The 22,077-nt window shown below is 38.2% G+C and overlaps 1 protein-coding gene across 1 annotated transcript in view; it reads right to left on the bottom strand.

Annotated features, from left to right (window-relative positions):
* Slc5a12 (solute carrier family 5 member 12) overlaps positions 1–8,907 on the bottom strand; it is a 61,729-nt gene extending 52,822 nt beyond the window's left edge. Inside the window, exons 1-2 of the mRNA XM_047518593.1 lie at positions 8,569–8,907; positions 826–891 (exon numbers count right to left, since the gene is read on the bottom strand). Coding sequence (XP_047374549.1) covers positions 826–891; positions 8,569–8,907 — 405 coding nt within the window. The remainder of the gene's footprint in view (positions 1–825; positions 892–8,568) is intronic.
* Positions 8,908–22,077: the final 13,170 nt, after the last annotated feature.

The following is a 22,077-nucleotide window of genomic DNA, read 5'->3' as shown; positions in this document are numbered from 1 at the left end:
GAAAAAAAAAAAACATCTGTGAGGAGAAAGAACTCTAAGAAGACTGAAAACAAGGGTAAGGGTGACCTGCAGGTAATGAACATCATCGAATTTGCAGAATTCCAATTGCTACACTGATGCAATGGGTTCAGTTCACATTTTGTTTTAAATGGACTTTCACCATTTGGAGATGGCATCTGAGGGTTTCAGACAGCAAATAAATATGTACAGGCAGTTCAAGAGGAATTGTTTTCTACTTATTCTCTTGCTTAAATCCTTCTGGCATTAGTGGGCATTTTGATTAAGAAGAAAGGTCATCTTCTAGAAGAGAGCACATGATGAGTGGGTGGAAATTCGCCTCTGTGTCCCAGGTGAGCTTGGGGTGCATGAAGGCTCCCCAGAGCCTGAGGATGGGAAAGGAGTACATGGTAGGGAAGTAGGTACATTGGTTAGGAATCTTGTCTTAAAGGGACCTTTAGAAAAACAGGCATTTCTGGTTCAGCTCAGTTAACCATTTAAAAAAGAAGAGAAAGAAAAAAAGTAGTTACCAGATCATTTCATATTTAATGGTTGTACAGGTTAAAAATGAATGAAATATACTTGAAGCAATTTTTTTTCCCTTTGTGATTTATATATTTGTTCTTACTATTAGTCCAGATGTATGGGATCTAGCAATGTGAATGGCTCTCAAGGTGATCACATTTCTTACAAATGCTATCTTTGGAAAAAAGTACTGACTTCCTAGTATTGTTTGTCTTTAATTGAGTTAATTGCTCCCATATAAAGAAAAAGGTAACTGTATCTTGGTACCCATGGCTCCCACTTCTGCAGCAGCCAGCCCCTTACCGTCTGCACAATATAGATGACAGTTGCTGCATAGCGAACCACTTTATTGAATCGTAGTTGTAGGTACTAGAGGGAAGAGAGAGAAAGACGTGCAGTGAGTTTTAGATAAGAGCTGCTAAGAAGGTCCTTGGTTGCCTTGGTATTCCTCTGAGTTTAGTGCTTTGGACTTGCAGTGTGATTTTATAGTATGTATTTCTGGAAGCAATGGGGTGGGGGGAACGTGGATTGTTAAAAGTCAAATATATATTAAAACCAAATTCTTGTTCATGCACCTCATGAAAATAAGTTGGTTGCTTGAACAAAGCACAGGTCTTCTGACTTTCTGTCCCGGCATCTTCCTACTGGACCCGTTGAAGCCAGTTTCCCTTTATTTCCCAAAGCCCCATATTTAAGCTCATTTTTTTCTCCTTTTGTGGATCACTGCTGTAGCCCTCTGATTGGTCTCCCAATACCAAGCCTCATTCACCCTTTCCATCAACTCATATCTGCTACCTTCACTCTCTTCAACAGAGCTCTTACCTGGGTACTGGGTACGTTTTTTCCCAAAATCTTCAGTGATTTTTGATGAAACCAAGTGCACATCTCAAGTTTGATATTCCATACCCTCTTTTTTTTTTTTTTTTTTTTTTTTTTTGGTTTGCGGTGCTGGGGATTGAACCCAGGGCCTTGTGCTTGCAAGGCAAGCACTCTACCAACTGAGCTATCTCCCCAGCCCAAAACAAATTCTTTTTTTTTTTTTTTTTTTTCCCCTCTGAGGTGCTGGGGATTCAACCCGCAGGCCTTGGGCATGCTAGGCAAGCCCTTTCCAAAGCAAGCTACTTCTTCAGCTCCATACCCTCTTTTGTCTGACCTGCACCTACCTACCTACCTTGCTTAAGGCATACCACCTTTCCTTTGTTTAGGTAGAACTTTCAATGTGAGAGTCTCTCGCTCCTCAAATTTCAAATTTCAAATTTGTCTCCAAGTTCTTAGTCATTTCTCAAGAAAAATGGTTCAACGGGGTCATTCTTATTCTCCTTATACCCTCTGTTCTGAGCTCCTGTGGCACATATGCTAAAACGTTTCCATGGTTACCAGTTACTGTCTAGTAATTTGGTGTAGGATTGACTTATTTTCAAGTTGCTCGAGGATTAGTTACCTAATTATCACCAATTTGGTAGCTTAAAGCAATAGAAATGTTTTCTCTTACATTACTGAAGCCCAGAAGTCCAAAATCCATTTCTCTGGCTCAAAATCAAGGTGTTGGCAGGGGTTGTGCTTCCTCCATAGTCTCTAGGAAGACTCTACTTCTAGCCTCTGAACCTTCTGGTCATCCTTGGTTTCCACTCCTGCACTCTAATCTCTGCCTCCGTAGTCACTATGTCCTCTGTCATATTTCTCACTATCTGTCTTGTGTAAATACATGTGATTGTATTTCTACTTAAGGTCTACTTGGATAATGTAAGATATTAATTCAATTGTGTTTGTGAAGACCCACCTCTTCCCTTTTTTGGACCATCTAAGATATCACAAGTATGAGGTATTAGGAAAACACACACTTTCTTGGGGGCAGTGATTTTTTTTTTGCCAAATTTACTCATGCTGATATATATATATACATGTAAGTTGTATTCTAGTTTATTCATTTTTATCTTTGTAATTTTTTTTTGTGTGTGTGGTGCTGGGGATTGAACCCAGGGCCTTGTGCATGGGAGTCTAGCACTCTCCTAACTGAGCTATCCCTAGCCCGTATCTTTGTGATTTATCTATTCATTCATTTCATATATATTTGTTTCTTGTTTTCCATAAGACATTCACATGCTCGATAATAAGGAAATAAGATACAGTTTACATCCTAGACTATCTTACAGATTAGATAAAGCAATCATTAACAAATAGTAATAAAAATAAAATTGCAACTTTAATAGTTTTCAAGGAAGAACTACAAGAAGCTGTGAACACACTAAACAGCAAGGTGTGAGTCAATGCTGGAGGTCAGAGAAGTTTTTTCTGTGTAAGCATTCTAGAAGACATGAGTACATATTTTCCAATGCATAATAAATATGTACAGGGTGAACAAAATAAATTTTAAAAGTAGCAAATTATTTGAGGATTCAGTTTCTTGGTTATTGCTTTTGCTTTTAGTATGTTGTCTTCTCTGAATTTAAGGAAAATAATTTTTATTAAGTTATGGATTAACTAATGATTTATCCTTTTCCTAGAAAGTATATACAATGTTTCATGGCTTAAAATAGATCTTTCTTTGAAACAAAGAACTCTCGATAAAACTGTGACTCAGTTTCACACTAATCCACACTTCAAAATTTACCCTGCCAGATGTCCAGATCCTCGGGTAGAGAACCACTTTATTTTCAGGCCCCTCTTTTCAGATAGTACAAAGAGACTGGGTCACAGAGCCTATTCAGTGATTGTGTGACTTAGGCAACCAGATGAAAAGAAAATATTCTTGTGGAGTTAGGGAAAGTCAATGAGGAGGCAAAAAACTCAAATAGCACAGGATGGAAAACAGTGCAAAACTTTTGTGATAAAGATAGGTTGGGTTCTAATTGCATGCCCTTTGGAAAATCAGCTTACTACACTAAGCCATGGGTTTTCCTACCAGAGATAGAGATTGTGGAGAAACCAATGACACAGTGTGTGACCAAGTCAAGGAGAGGGCTAGGAATGAGTAGGATCTTAGGACAATTGTCAGTGTGGGTGCAACAGGCACAACTTATCGGCACTCAGTGTCCCAGTATATATGATGGCATCTAAATGCACCTGTTATTGTCTGATTGTGGACTTTCTCTCAGCCTTTGCACTGGGCAGGTCAGAAGTGCTTGGAGGTGTCATCATTGGCATTCAGCCAATGACTAAAGGGAGGTGGAAAGAAAATACACTAGCTTCTTTGCCTTTCCGGAAGGGCAACTCAGACATGTTCTATCCTGTCTCCTAGAGATCCCCAGAGAGACTAAATTCCAGCAGATTGCAGTGATAATCCACTCAAAAACATACATTGTATGAACTTCCTCTCCTTCCAAGTTTTACTTTGCCACTTGCCTTCCAGGGCTTATTGGAATCACTTCCCCCCCAAATGACTTCCATTCAAACCGTATCTCAGGATCTGCCTCTGGGGAAATGCAACCTAAGAGAGTAATATTTATCTATCTAACATAATGCAAACTCTGCATCGCATAATGAATCCACGATGACCTTCTGGAGGATGAGACCAAATATAACACAAAGAAGTGGTTTCAGTCCTATTCCTCTAGAGCAGCAGGCCCCTGGCCAACTCGGGACCTGATGGAAGTCACAAAGATGGCCCATGTGAGCAGGCAGAAGAACCTCACTGTTGTAAGGGGCCCAGTCGAGTTAGGCCAAATGGCTTATCCCCAGAATTCTGAACAAATAAGATTCTTGTTTTTAGAAATTTATTTTGGTTTGGTATTTTGCCCCACAGTAGATAAATGATACAAAAGGGGGAAAAGGTAACAAAAGCCAAAAGTACATTATCTATTTTGGGAGCTGAGTGGTGCCTAAGGCCTGGGAAAGCTTTTCTGGAAAAGGTTCCTGGAAAATGGAAAAGCTGGGAGGAGACTGCTGTAGGATCTGAGAGTCAATGGATTTTACCTTTCAGTTTAGTTTTGGTCCATTCAGTAACACTAGAGAGACAGTATTAGGAAAAGGGTATGTGAGAAAGAAGTGGACCAGAAATCAGATTCCTTGAATTCTAGTTTGATACTTGCTGATACTTCACTCTGTGATTTAAGCCTCTTTTCTCATCTGCAAACAGAAGAGACTTTTTCAACTGCATAATTCCATATCTGAATGAATGTATTCAGTGAGCCTGTCACAGTGGCACAAACCTATAATCTGAGCTACTGAGCACACTGAGACAGGAGGAGAGCAAATTTGAGGCCAACCTCAGCAACTTTGCAATTCCCTCAGAAAATAAAAAATAAATAAATAAATAAATAAATAAATGTTTTGCAGAGGTAGCTCAGTGGTACTGTGCTGTTGGTTCAATCCCAAGTAGTCCCCCCACCAAAAAATAAAAATAAAAATAAGGACAGCAAAAGATGTATTTTTTCCTTTCAATGGATTCACTCATACTATTAATAGTTGTCTTTGGTGGGTATATAAGTATTAATAGAGTAAAAAGAGAAAATGAAAGTTCAACAGACAAAGTACATCCTTCATGACTGGTTTTAAAAGGACCAGGGTGACATTTATTATCATCATGTTGAATTATTTTTAGAACCCCAGATTTGATCCTGTTGTATCTTTTCAATCTCAACAGGTATCAACTTCACTTTTCATATTAGTTTAATTTCACAAGACATAAAAATAACATTTATTCCTTTCTCTCATTCCCATCTTCAATTCATTAAAGAATCCTGGTATATGTGCCCCCACTGTCAAAACATATCCACCTGCATTATCTCTTACATAAACACATTATTACTATTTTCTCTTGGCCAATTAGTGAAACAGATTCCTAGTTAGCCCCATCTTCTTCTGTAATCCAAATCTTACACTCATTCTCAAATCCAGCTAGAATAATATTCTTAAAATATAAATTATATCATGTCACTCCTCTATCCAAATACTATAAAGACCCATTTCACCTACAGTGAAAGGTCATTCTTACAATGACCTAAAAGACTTCATAACATTGGTCTACATCCTACCAGAACCTAGATACAACAAATATTTTGTAACATCATCTACTATGCTGAAATAATATTGAATAATATTATTATTTTATACAACATCTGATTTATAAAAAATATAAATATTATCAGAACAACATCACAAAATATAATTTAGTGGAGAACCAAAAAAAAATTATCGAAAAATTATGCAATGAATAAGTGCTCAAAATCACTGTATAAAAGATAGTAAAGTCATAGTTTCTGTATTATCATAATGAAAAACTTGGTCTTTAAAATAAAAAGTAGTTCAGAAGTCATCTAGGCTAAGAAGTTCAAGAAAAATGAAAGAACAGATGCTAGCTTATAAACTAGTGTTCAGGGTAAATAGCAGACTATATATATATAGTTTTTTTTAGTATAAGAAAAAGAAGGAGTTAACCTTGACTGAAATAGAGATAACACTAGGAGACTAATTATACACTGTCCAAGTAGAGATAATGAAAATGTATGATATTGCAAATGAGCTAAACTTCATTTAAAACATGGGATGGGAATAATTCCTTATGCTCCTACTTGGGCCAGGGTGGTGGGAAAGGAGCACAGATGGCATCTCTTAGTCTTGAACTCCCACTGCATGTCAAAGCATTTAATTAGTTGGCTATTGCTATGCAACACTCACCAAAAACTGATGTGGTCAAAATCCAAAGAACTATTATCTCTCAAAACTGAGGATTGGCAGGTGTTCCTCTACTCATTTCACCAGGTCTCTTCTGTGGCTACATTCTGCTGGATGATCAACTGAGACAAAGGGTCTAAGATGGCCTCATCCTGTCTGGCAGTTGTATCATTCACAGCCTAGTGTTGGCTCTCAGCTAGTATGCCCCAGTTCTCCTTTGTGTGTCCACCTGTGTTCCAGAAGCTAGACCAGCTTTGCCAGTTTCCTTACATAGTAGAATCGGGGCAGCATTCCAAGAAGACACAATCACTTCCTTTCTTCTGATCTCCACTTAAATGCCCTATTAACATGGAAGTTTTACTTGACCACCCTCTATGAATTACTTTCTCCACCCAAACCAGCATTCTTTCTCTTATTATTTCCTTTTTCTCTATTGTTATGGTATGTAAGGTAGCATAATGATTCAGTATGTGATCTCTAAAATTAGCTTATCTGGGTTTGAAAAACTCCCACTTGATAGCTATGTGACATTCCTCAGTTTTCTAGTCTGTTAAATGGAAATGATAATAATAGTACCTATCTAAAAATACTGTTACAAGGCTAAGTTGAGACATGTAAAATAGAGATGTGCTTAGCATGTAGTTAAATATCACATAAATATGCATTATGCTGTCTTATGCATTTATTGACAACCTTCTCTGCTATGAAGTAAGCATCATGATTACAAAGTTTGATTCTTTGCTATGTTTCCAGGGTCTAAGGGAGTGGCCAGAACATAGTAGACATTTAATGGTATTTACTGAATGAATAGATAGTCATAAAAATTATATTCCAAATGTGGGTATATTTTTATTATTTAAAAGACTCTGCGTGTGTGTTTGTGTGTGTGCATGTGTGTGTGTGTGTGTGAGTGTGTGTGTGTGTTACTGGGGATTGAACTCCAGGTTTTATACATGCCAGGCAAACACTCTACCACTGAAGTACATCTCCACTTGAAAACTAAACCTTTTAACTAAACCTTTATGAAAGATGGGAGATATTACATTCCATGTGGAAAATGGAATTGAGAAATGCTAAGTAACTTGCACACAAAGTGGTCCTATTGGTAAAGAGAAATTGAACCCATATTTTCAGGTCCCAAGTTTTCTCTCTCATTCTGTTTCTCTCTTTAGCAGTTAAGTAGGCAGTTCTTTTTTGAATGCACTGTTTTGCTTGGAAAAAAATTAGCAATGTCTTTGTGAGTCAAATCTTCAAACTTAAATGGAAACTCTTAGGACATACTTATATTTTCAGAAGTATATTAATAAGCAAGGGGATATGCGTACATTTCTAGGGCTAATTGTAAATTTAGTTATTTTCTCTTGAATCTACACCCCAGGTATTAGTTATTGAATGAACCAGATTTGATTACCTTCTTTTAGGGGAAGGGGAAGTTAATGTTGACTATTTAAAATATGATCATCTATGGAATTATAAGTTTTGAGACCTTCTAGAAAGTGTTCACTTGCTGATTGCATCCAGAAGCCAAGAGAATCATTTTATACTCATTTAGCTTAAAAAATTATTAAAGATAGGTCTTTTATGAATCATCTGCTGTGACTTGGTAGGGTATGATGCTGGATAATGGAAATAAACACCTTCTTCATAGAAACTTATTTATTATTACAATTAAATTTTGGACATATAAATTCAATTTTGAAAACAATGTTTTCACTGAGAATAATTGCAAAACTAAACCTCCACTGTCTCATTTTCTCTCATAAAAAATAATTCCCATATTTTTATTATTTAGCAATTTCTTCCAATTAAAATATTTGCTGATTTTTCAAAATATCACCATTTCCCAATTAAAACTTGGAACTTAGTAATAATATGTATTTACGTGCTCAGTTTACTCTCTGATGGGAACACTACTACAGAGGGATACAGAGAAAACAGGTTCTCAGTAGAATTTGTGTACTATTAAATCATGACTAACTTTATTTATTGGTATCTCCATTTTCTCAGCGGAAAATTATAATGCTTGTGGTACATGTTCTGCTTGTTTTTCAGAATAATGATGCTAATAAAAATAATACAAATAAAAACATCTCTGTTTTCTTAAGAACCTCCCACAAACTAGATAATGCATTAGGTGTTCACATTCAGGCTGTAATTTCATCACAGTCCTAAGGGAGCCACATCATCTTTTCTGGTCTACAAAGGGGAAAACAGGTGCAGCTGTGGCCAGAGCTCAGGCTTTTCTCCAATAATATTTAATGTCTTTTTCATAATGTGTAATTGTCTTGAAAAAAATCAGTGAGTGTTCTTCAGCTACCAGGCTTTATTGTGAAGATGATGTATATCAATAGAGGGGAAAATAGGATAAAAAAAATCATTCAAGTGGAGAGAAATTACTTGGGCTCAGAGAAATTACTTGTGCAGTTCTCTTACCTCATAAGTGCTAGTGATGCCAGATCTGTAGAACACAGGCAGAAAGAGCTCTGAGGTGAAGATGACGACAAATGTATATGAAATAAAGAAAATAAGGAAGGATGCCCCAAAGCGGTAGACCTCGGAGGGCGTCCCCAAGACAGTGACAGCCGACATGAAACTGGCCGTCAGAGATAAGGCTACAGGGCCAAAACTCATTTGCCTTCCCCCTACCAGGAACTCCCGAGAAGTTGCCTTTTTTCTCTCCTTAATGGCAAAGAATACTCCAATTCCACAGGAAACAACAAACAGGGCTGAAAATACAACGTAATCCCAAACAGTGAAATTCTTCGCCTCCATGCTGGGAAGTATGATACTGGAGAGTTGCTTTCAACCTGGACTCAGCAAGAGGATGTTTCCAAAAGCAAAGCTCTGTACAGCAGATATTTTGTTGAGAGGGAGGACTGTGATTCCTGAAGATGAGGATCACAGGTACTATGCTGACCTTGAGACACCAAGTCGTACTCAAGGAAGATTTCAAAAGTTAACTGCAAAGAACTGGCAGTGGAATTGGTACCAAGAGATGAGAATTTGAAATCTGACCCTGACCAAGAGCTGTCTACTCCTCTCCTGAAGCATGTGCCACAGGGAAGGAATTCAGATGTATCCTGAGATTAATAATTACTGGGGGTGGAATGGACTTGCCATACAATGTGATCTTTTATCTCCTAGATATTTTTTTAACTTAAGGTTAAATATTAGTGGGAGCATGGGAGTGATAAAAGTTAACCACCTCAGCGTTTTTAATTAGTGAAATGAAATATGCAAAACACAAGCACAGCCCTCAGTGGTATCTCTTTCCTGGTTAAGAGGACAGAGGATTCCTACCTGCAATTGCCTGAGACAGAGCAAGGAACTAGGAACCCAGAGACCTTTGCTCAAGTCCTGACTCAACCACAAGTGAACATTTTTGACAAATCATTTAACTTTTCTGGACTTCATCTGGAGCATTTGGATAGGACCTGGCAAGGTTATTGTGACTCTCTTGAACCTCAAACTTTCTGTCCTTCTTTGTCCAGATCTATAAAATGAAAGATAATAGATCTGTCTCCTGAATTATGATCTGTGATTACAGTGGAGCACACTGAGCAGAATATTCTCTTGATTTTAGACTCAGAAAATGGATCTTCCAATAACTGGTTATTGGTGACCCTCCACTTTGTCTCCCTCTCTCCTTCATTTTCACTGTTTTACTGAATTTGTTCCCACTGACTAAGAGTTAGGAACACGACAAATGAGAAAAGAATGGGGGAAATCCAGTTATTGATTCCTGCTCTTGCTCTCATTAAACCCTGTGTTGATTGCTCAGGAACACATCCGGCAAGACTTTTGGGCCTATTTACCTATTCTGTTCATGCTTTCCTTCCATCCTCAATGAAAACTCTCTCTCTCTACCTTTGCAAATCTGTCTATGATACAAGATCTTATTTGCAGTCTCCTCAAATCTGTGCATCCTTTCCTGCCCCTCAACCTCACTTCCTGTAGAAATTGACCTCTCTTAATACTCACTTTGAATTCACTTTGAACTTCTCAATCATCCACATTTATTTTAAATGTATGTGTCTGTAGGGATCTGTCAGATGTTGCAAATGATCACTTCCTTAGAAACAGAGGCAAAGTCCTATTCCACAAGCCCAATAGATAGCAGTCATAGAACATAACCAAATACAAAAACGTAGAAAACTAAAATTACCAGTAACACCTAAAGTTGGAAACATTTCTAAACACAGGAAACTTTAACTTTCCTTTGTTCAGTACTGGGGATTGAACCCAGGGGTGCTTAACCACTGAGCTGCATTCCTAGTTTTTTTTACTTTTTGCTTTGAGACAGGGTCCCACTAAGTTCCTTAGGGCCTCACTAAATTGCTGAGGCTGACCTCAAACTTGTGATTCCCCTGCTTCAGACTTCCTAGTCACTAGAATTACAGGCATGTGCCATGACACCCAGCTAATGTTTCTTTTGACATCTAGAGAACCAAGGAGATCTTAGATTATTTGTTCAGTCTGGATACCATCTTCATTCCCTAATTTGTTCTACAGATTTGCATTAATTCTGAGAAAGTTTTATAGGCTGGACCATACTTTCAGTTACAAATGAAGATGTGAAAATTACTGGAGTTCTCTGTGTCCTGTTATTTAACTGTGTCTTTTTATTTTTTCTTGTATTTATGGAATTGATGCTATCAGTGTTCATGGGAAACTAGCTCTTTACTATATTTACCTTAATCAAGGCATATGTGAAGCATATCACATTTTATTGGCAGATATTGTATCTTTTACAAATTGAAGGTTTGCAATCATTGCATCAAGTGAGTCTATTGACACAACACCATTTTTCTAACAGTGTGTCCTCACTTTGGGTTTTTGTGCCACATTTTGCTAACTGTCACACTATCTCAAACTTTTTCATTGTTACTATGGCTATTGTGGTAATCTGTGATCTGGGATCTTTGATATCCCTCTTATAATTCTGGTGACATAAGCTGGTCATATCACACTATGAATATAAAAAATGTTGTGTGTTCCAACTCCTCCACTAACTGGCCATTTTCTCCTCTCTTTCACTTTCTGTAGGCCCCCTATCCTTGAGTCACAACAATATTAAAATTAAGCCAATTAATAACCCTACAATGTCTTATAAGTGTTCAAGTAAAAGGAAGAGTCACACCTCTCTTGTTTTATATCAAAAGCTAGAAATGATTACCCTTAGTGAAGAAGGCATATCAAAAGACGAGAGAAGCCAGAACCTCGACTTCTTGTGCAAGTTAGCTAAGTCATGGATACAAAGGAAATGTTCTCAAAGGTAATTAGAAGTGCAACTCTAGAGAATGTTATAAATTGAAACAGATTTGTTGCTGATGTGGAGAAAGTTTTAGTGGTCAGGATGAAAGATCAAACCAGCCACAACATTCCCTTAACCCAAAGTCTAATTAAGAACAAGATTCTCTTCAATTCTGTGAAGTCTTGGGGAATGGCTGCAGAGGAAATATCTGAAGTTAGCAGAGATTGGGTCATAAGATTTAAAGAAAGAAGCTATCATCATAACCTAGAAGTACCAGGTTGTTTCACAGTCTGCAAAAAGGGAAGTTGAGCAGTTGCACTATGCTGGACGAATGGGCGAACAACCAGAAAAGGAACTCAGTCTCTGTGCACAGAGGTCTGAGAAGAGCATTATTCAGGGGAGATGGAGCACTTGTCACATAGGAAGCTGCTTCTGTCTTTACTGGGTATAACACTGCTTGCAGTTAAGCTAGTCATACATTTTAAAGGTAAAGCCTTGCATAAGCAGTTATTAGCCTATTTGGCAAATTATCATTTGGTAACAGAAGGTAACAAGCAATTCCGTGAATCCAGGAGGTGACAGGCTCACAAGCTATAGAAGAACTGTTTTACTGACCACAGGAGAACATCCTGTTCACAGACCACAGGAAAAGGGGCATGGGGCCATAGTCCCTGAGTGACCTGAGAAGCACACGCTGTGTTGGCCTCCTTCCACTCCCTGAGTGGCCTGTTCGGCGTGTCTGCCTCCTGACAAAGTGCCACAAAGGCTCCTTCCGGGAGACAGATCCCATACCAGGTAAGGCAGTAAGTGCTGCTGGAGAAACTGCAGCAAGTTATCCAGAAGATGACCTACAATCATTGGTGAAGTTGACCACACAGAGCAACCGATTTTCAGTGTAGACAAAACAGACTTTTATTAGAAGAAGAGGTCATCTAGGACTTTCATAGCTCAAGAGGAAAAGTCAGTGCCTGGCTTCAAAGCTTCCATGACAGGCTGCCTCTCTTGTTAGGGGCTAATGCAGCTGGTAACTTTAATTTGAAGCCAATGCTCATTTAACATTCTGAAAATTCTTAGGACTCTTAAGAATTGTACTAAATACACCCTGCTTGTGCTTTGTAAATGAAACAACAAAGATTTAATGACAACACATTTCTTTACAAAATGACTTACTAAATACACTAAGTCCATTATTGAGAACTACTGTTCAGAAAATATTCCTTTCAAAATATTACTGCTTATTGTCAATGTACCTAATCACCCTAGATCTCTGGTGATATACAAGTTTATGGTTGTTTTCATTTGTGTTAGCACAACATTCACTCTGCAACCCCTATATAAAGGAATACTTTCAACTTACAAATCATTTAAGAAATACATTTCCTAAGGCTATAGTTGCCATAGATAGTAATTCCCCTGATGGATCTGATCAAAGAAAATTGGAAACCTTCTGAAGAGGACTCATCATTCCAGATGCCAGTAAGAATATTCATGATTCATGGGAGGAGGTCAAAATAGCAAGTTTAAAAGGAATTTGGTCTTCAGCACGAAGGAAAAGAAAGAGGAATTTGGGAAGTTCATTCTAATCCTCATGGATGATTTTGATGGAGGGGGGGTTCAAAGTATTAGTGGAGGAAGAACTAGAATCAGAAATGAAGCCTGGGGATGTCACTTGAGAATCGTTGCAATATCATGATAAAATCTAAATGTATGAGGAGTTTAGTTTCCTAAAATGGAATTCATTAATGCTGAAGATGCTCTGCACATTGCTGAAATGACACCAAAAGTTGAAGTGTTTATAGTAATACCTAAATACGGTTGCTGAAACAGTAGTAACAGTTGAGAGGATTGACTCCAGTTTTGAAAGAAGTTCTATTATGGTTAAAATATTACCAGGCATCATTGAACACAATAGAGAAGTCTTCCCAAAACAGGAAATAGTCTATGTTAATTGACTTGCTTGTCTTATTTTAAGAAATGTCACAGGTACCACCACCCTCATCACTGACCATCAACATCCAGGATGGACCCTCTACCAGTCAAAAGATTTGACTCCTTGAAGGCTCAGATGATCATTAGCAACTTTTATTTTTTAAAAAAAGTATTTTTATTCAGGGTATGTACATTTTTAGATACAAAGCTATTGCACAAGTTATAGACTACAATATTATATATCACTTTTATGTGCACTGAAGAATCAAAAAATTTTATGTGGCTTACTTTATTATTATGTTAACTTTATTACTGTGGTCTGGAACAGAAGCCACAACATCTGAGGTATACCTCTATTCTGATTATGTAACAAGTTTTTCTTGTAGAGGTCTCAGCAGAAAATCAACACCCTATCCAGCTTCCAGAGACATGGTTACTTCATGTTTTATATTAACACCATCTGCATGTTAATATCCAATTCACAAGGCATGTAAACACCTTGTAAACACTATCATTACATCAATGAGGTCCCAAGATTAAGTATTAGAAGCTTGTAGCTGAAAAGTCAATGAATGCTGCTACTTTTAATTAAATTTCATACAGAAGCAGGATTATCTATCTGACTCTGTTTAGTATTGAATTTCGAAACAGTGGGAAGCAGAGTGTCAGGAAGATGAAGAATGCATCATGATTCTCACAGAAAACAGTTTCTTGCTTTCAACATTTTGCTGATCATAAAGCACATACAATTATTAGTCTAATGGTCAGTTATTTTCCACATCTTTACACTTCCCTCCCTTTAGTATCCTTTGGTGTTCTCTTACTCTCTTCTCTACTATTAAGACTCATTCCAAGGCTTTTGCTGACTATAAGGCATAGCATCGATTTATTAATAATTTCAGGGAAAACTAAAGAACCAATAAATTAAATGGCTACATCAGTTCGAGGATACATCCTTATATCCATGTTAACATAGGAAAAGGGAATAAAGAAATGTGCCTCTTTGACCCGAAGAAACCTCAGTATTATCTCTACCTTCCTATAGGTACCCCAAATGCCAACATTCATGCTTTATGCCTTTCATGTAAGGCTCAGACCCCAGTTAGGATATGGACACCATCATCTGCCACGCAAATACGCTTCCAACAAGGTCTTGCCATCTAATCACTCACCTGCCTAATAGATTAAATTTATAGTTATTAACATCAATACTCTCAGAAATATATAACAGTTCTCCAGTCGGCATCGAGTAAGTTATAACAGGAACGTAAAAGAGAGTTTGAAGATATTGAATACTACCAAAGAGAGGAAAGGTAAAGAACTGGAAAGATGGGACATCCAAAAGGAAAAAGAGGTACCATTGTTGGAATGTTACTAAGTGTGGATGGTGCACACCATGTTTATTTTGGCCTAGAATGAAAGGGAAGAAAATGTACGTGGATAGGCCTCATCATTTTGGCCCTGCACTTTCCCCAGTTGCTCTTTTCCTTCCTCTGTTCTAAAAGTCAACCGCAGCAGGAGTCATGTAGTAGAATAAAATGACAGTTCTCTTGTTTTGATCTGAAACAGGAAAATGGAACTGTGCTTCTGAAAGATTAATCTACTCTAATAATTTTTACATAATGACTCTTTACATACTGTCAAAGGACATGGTCATGGGTGACTCTAAGGACTTCCCATGATGTAAACTGCTAATTGAAATAGGGAAAGCAGTTCTCTCCATGAAGTTCTTTCAATGAGCATGCCTATACTTAGGAGGCAAACTGATGATAGCAAACTACAGTCAGTGAAATGATTTTTTTTTCCTCAAATTATGCATAATAAAAAAAATTATTACAAAAACAAAGTATTGTTTTTTTCAAAGTGACTACCATGTTTGTGAAAATGATGGCACAGTCATGTCCCTTTGTCCACATTTCACTTTCTGTAGTTTTGGACATAGGTGGTCAAGCTCTTCCAAAACTATTCGGTGAAGAACTCCAGAAACAAACTCTTACCAAGTTTGAAATTACACTACATTTTGAGTAGCCTGATGAAATCTTACACCACCCTATTCTGTCCAGCCCAGGAAGTGAATCATCTCTTTGTTCAGGATATCCACACTGTATTAGGTCACCCACCTGTTTTTAGTCAGTTTTTGCTGTAACCGAATGCCCTGACAAAAACAAATTTAGAAAAGGAAAAGTTTATTTGGGGGCTTCTCATTTCAGCCAACTTCATTGTTCTAGGCCCAAGATGTGGCAGAACATCATAGTAAAAGAGCAAGGTGGAAGAAAGCTGCACAGAAAATGGACACGAGGAAGGAGGGAGAGAGAGAGAGAGAGAAATCTCCCTTCTCAATGGACAAAATATAACCTTCAAAGGCATGTTTCCTGTGACCAACCTCCTATATGCTAATTAGATTAAGGCTCTCGTACACAATCATTTTACCTCTAAACTTTCTTGCATTGCCTCATACATGAGCTTTTGGGGGATACCTCATACTTAGACACACCTCCCATTAGTTACTTAGTAGCTCTTTTCATTATCAGATCAACTGTCATTATGTTCAATAATCACTATTTTACTTCATAATTGTCCCAAATATAAGACTATTAATAGTGGCAATTTTATTACAGTATAGTATTGTAATTTTACTCCTTTTTATGACTTATTCTTTTTTGTAGTTATTGCTGTTAATCTCTCACTATAGCTGTTTTATAAGTTAAATTTTATCATTGATATGTATGTATAGGGAAAAAAAAAGCATAGTATATAGGATTCAATGCTATTCTTAGTTTCTGGCACACCCTGGGAATCTTGGAAAATCTGTTGTAGAAAAGGACAGACTATTCTATATTGGAGTAATAACTAAATAATTCAGCTAATGTAAGCAACTAAATCACCTTCTCAAGTCTTTATTTAAATATCACCTTCCTTGGCCAACCTATTTAAATTGTACAATATCACACTTGAAATCTCCTTTCTCTATTCAAATTTTTTTCCCATAAAATATTCCCCCTACTAATATACTATATTTTAAATGTTAGCATCTCTTCACTAGAATGTATGTCCCTAAAGACCCTGCCAATTTTGTTGTTTGGTGTACTTAGTACCTACAAGTTCTTGTCCCATGGTGAACACTCACTAAATTATATGGATTCTAGGATTTCCTTCCATGTTTGTCATCTCTATTTAATTCTTGTTTCTCTGGAAGAAAAAACTAGTATATTCTTCCAAGATTGTTTATAAAGAATGAAATATTTATCTATTCAAACATATTCCCATGTAAGTAAAAACTAAAATGTATATCCCATCCTGGCAGATTCCCAGCTGCCTTGTAGCTCATAATGACTCCAGTTGAACCTTTGTTCACTCATTGTAACTCACACTTAGCAAATACAAAAACAGATGTTGACTCGAACCTTTATTAAAGAGGCATATTTCGGAGTATACTAATTAAGACCAATGAAGGGTATTATTTAATATTAAAACAGTCTAACAGCAGCACAATTCTATAGTAAACAAGTAGAGTCATTTAAACAGAATATCCAGATGGGAGGACAGCTGAGAATGAGGATCAAGGTTCTTTGCTAATTGCCTCTAAGATCCCAAACAACACCTCTGTTAGAAAATGGAAATGTATGAAACACCGGCATGATCCATCATAGGTTTGATTTGCTAAATAAGCTCAAAGGAAAGAATTTCCTGTTAGGTTAAGACTTAGCCTTTAAAACAGGACTTTTGAATAGGCCTCAGAAAAGGAAGAGTTTTAGTCAGATTTTTCTGCTGCTGTGACTATAGAGCCTGACCAGAACAATTTTAAGGAAGAAAAGTTTATTTGCGGGCCTCACTGTTTTCAGAGATCTCAGTCCATGAACAGCAAACTCCATTCCCTGGGGCTCAAGTTGAGTCTGAACATCATGGCATGGCAGAGGAGTGTGGCAGAGGGAATCAGCTTACATGGTGATCAGGAAGCAGAGAAAGAAAGACTGTACAGATACAAAATATATGCCCCTTAGCCATGCCCTTAATGAACCACTTCCTTCAGCCACACCCCACCTGCCTCCAGTTACCCATCAGTGATTAATTCACTGATTAGGTTAAGGCTATAACCCAATAATTTCTCCTCCAAACCTTGCATTATTTCATACTTGAGCTTTTGGAAGACACCTTACATCCAAACCATATCAGGAAGAAATCTACTATGTTTTTGACACACATAGACACATATCTTATTTTGACCCTTACTATAAAGATAAGACCCTTATTTTGACATTACTATAAAAACATGGACCATTATGACATTCTTCACAGAACTAGAAAAAACAGTCATAAAATTTATTTGGAAGAATAAAAGACCCAGAATAGTCAAAGCAACTCAAAGTCAAAAAAATAATGCTGGCCTCCAAAACCTGACTTCAAATTAGAGTAGAGAGCTACAGTTTAAAAAGCAAAAACAAACAAACAAACAAAAAAATTGTATGGCAGTCACATAAAAACAGACACATACACCAGTGGTACAGAATAAAAGACACAGAGACAAACCCACACAGATAGAGTCATCAGATCCTTGACAAAGGTACCAAAAACATATATTGAAGAAAAGATAGCCTTTTCAACAAATGGTGCTGAGGAAACTGGTTATCCATATGTAGAAAAAATGAAAGATCTTTCTCTTTCACCCTGAACAAAAATCAACTCAAAATGGATCAAATTCCTAGGAATTATACCAGAAACTATGCAACTCCTAGAATAAAACAGGGTCAATGCTCCAGCATATAGGTGCAAATAACAACTTTCTCAATAGGATTCCTAAAGCTCAGGAAATTATGTCGAGTTAATAAATAGGATGATACCAATTTAAAAAACTTCTGTACAGCAAAAGAAACAATTAGTAATGTAAAGAGAGAACATATAGAATGAGAGAAAAATCTTTGCTGGCTACTCTTCTGACAAGATTAATACCTAGAATATATAAAGAACTAAAAAAACTTTACACCAAAAAAATCAAATAACCTAATTAATAAATGGGCCAATGAATTAAACTGATGGTTCGCCAAAGAAGAAATAAAAATGGCCAACAAATACATGAAAAAATATACAGTTTAATTAGCAATTAGGGAAATGCAAATCAAAACTACACTGAGATTTCATCTCACATCAGTCAGAATGGCAGTCACCAAAAATACAAATAATAAATGCTGAAGTGGATTCGAAGAGAAAGAATGCTTTTAGGTTGTTGGATGGGATTGTGTATTGGTACAACCCTTATGAAAATCAGTATTTAGATTCCTTGAGAGACTGGGTATGGAACCACCAAATAACCCAGCTATACCTCCTCCTTGGAATTTATCCTGAATAATTGAAATCATCATACTACAGTGGTACATACCCATGTTTATAGTTGCACAATTCACAACAACCAAACTATGCAACAAGCCTAGGTGTCCATCAATGGATGAATGGATAAAAAAATGTGGTATATATACACAATGGAGTTTTATTCAGCCATAAAAAAATGAAATCATGTAATTTTCAGGAAAATGGGTGGAACTAGAGACCATCATGTTAAGTAAAATAAGTCAAACTCAGAAGATCAAGGGACATATGTTTTTTCTCTTATGCAGAAGCTACATAGGAAAAAGGAAAAGAAAGGTGGAGGTGGATCTCATGGAACTCAAAGGGATGTCAGTAGAGGAAAAGGAACAAGGGATGGGAGGTGGCAAGGGAGCAGAAAGTGCTGGGGAGTGACATTGGCCAAATTATACTGCTATATTGTGTGCATGTATGACCATGTAAAAACAAATTCCATCACTATCTACAAGTACAATGCACCAATAAAAAGAGTGGGAAAAAATGGTTAAGGATGGTAAATGTTTAGTTTAGAATCACATCTAATTTTTGGTGACTCAAGAAATCTATGAGGGGTTTTCAAGATGGCAGACTAGAGGGTGGCTGCATTTCATGTTGCTCCAGGACGCAGGATTCAAAAGAGGAGATAGTGAGAGACTTGGGACCAATTCAAAGCCGCTGGGTGAGTCTCTCCCATTGCGGAGGCATCCCGGATGGGGCAGTAGCCCCGGAACGCAGGGAACTTTGTGAAGTAGAGTTGCTCGGCGAGACGCCCCTCCCCCCACAGGAGCGGTAAACACGGACAACTGGGATCATCGTAGAGGAGGCGGCTCAGCACAGCGCTTGGACTCGGAGCGACCACTGGGGCTCTGGGCGGCTGCCTGAGGAGGAGTTGCGTGGAGAGCTGTTTGGACTCAGAGCAATCGCTTCTGAACACCGGGGGGCTGCCCGGAGGAAGAGGAGAAGCACGGCGGGTCGCTTGGTCTACGAGTGACTGCATCAGAGCTCTGGGTGGCTGCTCAGAGAAGGAGGCGAGTGGTGAGTTGTTTGGACTCAAAGCAACTGCTCCTGAACACCGGTGGCCTGCCTGGAGGAGGAGCACGGTGGGTCGCTTGGTCTCAGAGTGACCGCTCCTGAACACCCGGGGGGCTACCCCGAGGAGGAGGAGGAGGAACAGGGCGGGTAACTTGGACTCGGAGTGACTGCCTAGGGCTACAGGTGGTTGGTGGGAGGAGGAGACGCGAAGTGAGTTGCTTGGACTCCTAGTGACTGCGTCACAAATCGGGCGGCTGTCCAGAGGAGGAGGTGTGTGGCGGGTCTCTGGGTCTCGGAGCTATTGTATGGGGCTCCAGGTGGTGGCTCAGAGGAGGGGCCGCATAGCCAGGCGATTAGGTACAGAGCAGGGTCCCAGGACCTCGGTGGCTTCTTGGTGGAAGAGCTGCACAGAGACACGCTTAGGGGCGGAGCGAAGGTTCCAGGACTGCGGGCAGATTCTCTGAGGAGAGGCAGCCTAAGGAGACTCGTCTGCAAAGGGTGAGGCTCCCAGGCCCAGGAGGTAGGTCCCCGCCCCTGGGAACATTGCAGAGGAAGGCAGCCCAGCCCAGGTGGTAGTTGTAGATTGAGGGGAACCTCTAGGAGGGGAACTGACCAGCAAGACCTCCCCACCAGGTGAGTCTTCCCCGCCGGGTGAGGTTTTCCCACAAGGACGGTAAAACCAGAGACACAGGCACAAACAGGCCTTGCCTCAGCCTGCAGCCTAGTTCCCCTTTGGATGACCATTGGTCAACAAGTGGAGGCACCTCTGCCCACTATCAGGGAATATACCCCACCTGAGGGTCACCAACTCTAGAGAGGCAGCTTCCTTGTGGAGCACCGCATTATCAACTTCCTCCAAGACTTCAGGTTACTGAAGGATAAGAGTGGATATACTAGCAATCTTCAGGGACATTATAAGTCAATAGAGGAAATCTGCAATATCTTAATGATCCACTGATTCCTGAACAATATGAGAAAACAAGGGAAGAAAATGCCACAAACAAATCTAGATGTTACATCAATAAAATCCAACGACAGCATGGCAGAAGAAATGACAGAAAGGGAGTTCAGAATGTACATAATTAAAATGATCAGGGAAGCAAATGATGAGATGAAAGAGCAAATGCAGGCATTGAATGATCGCACCAATTGACAGTTAAAAGAGCAAATACAGGAAGCAAATGATCATTTCAATAAAGAGTTAGAGATATTGAAAAAAAACCAAACAGAAATCCTTGAAAAGATGGAAACAATAAACCTAATTAAGAACTCCATAGAAAGCATAACCAATAGGATAGAACACCTGGAAGACAGAACCTCAGATGTTGAAGACAAAATATTTAACCTTAAAAACAAAGTTGAACAAACAGAAAAGATGGTAAGAAATCATGAACAGAATCTCCAAGAACTATGGGATATCATAAAAAGGCCAAATTTGAGAATTATTGGGATTGAGGAATGCTTAGAGAAACAAACAAAAGGAATGAACAATCTATTCAATGAAATAATATCAGAAAATTTCCAAAATCTGAAGAATGAAATGGAAAATCAAGTTCAAGAGGCTTATAGGACTCCAAATACACAAAATTACAACAGACCCCCACCAAGGCACATTATAATGAAAAGACCTAACATACAAGATAAAGACAGAATTTTAAAGGCTGTGAGAGAAAAGAATCAAATTACATTCAGGGGGAAACCAATACGGATTTCAGCAGATTTTTCAATCCAGACCCTAAAAGCTAGAAGGGCCTGGAACAACATTTTTCAAGCTCTGAAAGAAAATGGATGGCAACCAAGAATCTTATATCCAGCAAAACGTACCTTCAAATTTGATGATGAAGTAAAATCCTTCCATGATAAACAAAAGCTAAAAGAATTTACAAAAAGAAAGTCAGCATTACAGAACATTCTCAGCAAAATATTCCATGAGGAAGAGATAAAAAACAAAGAAGCAAATCAGCAAAGGGAGGAATTATCCTAAAGGAACTGTCAAATAAAGGAGGAACCAAGTTGTGTCAAAAAAATAAATAAAATTTAAAAAATGAACCAAATGACCGGGAATACAATCATATCTCAATAATAACCCTGAATGTTAATGGCCTGAATTCATCAATCAAAAGACATAGACTGGCAGATTGGATTAAAAAGAAAGATCCAACAATATGTTGCCTGCAAGAGACTCATCTCATAGAAAGAGATACCCACAGACTAAAGGTGAAAGGATGGGGAAAAACATACCATGCACATGGGCTCAGCAAAAAAGCTGGAGTATCCATCCTCATTTCAGATAATGTGGACTTCAAGCCAAAGTTAGTCAGAAGGGATAAAGAAGGACATTTCATACTGCTTAAGGGAAGCATAAATCAGCAAGATATAACAATCATAAA

Source organism: Sciurus carolinensis, chromosome 11, assembly GCF_902686445.1.
Source record: "Sciurus carolinensis chromosome 11, mSciCar1.2, whole genome shotgun sequence".
In the NCBI taxonomy this organism is placed as follows: Eukaryota; Metazoa; Chordata; class Mammalia; order Rodentia; family Sciuridae; genus Sciurus; species Sciurus carolinensis.
The sequence above is the reverse complement of the archived record's forward strand: the minus strand, read 5'-3'. Positions and strand labels throughout refer to the sequence as shown.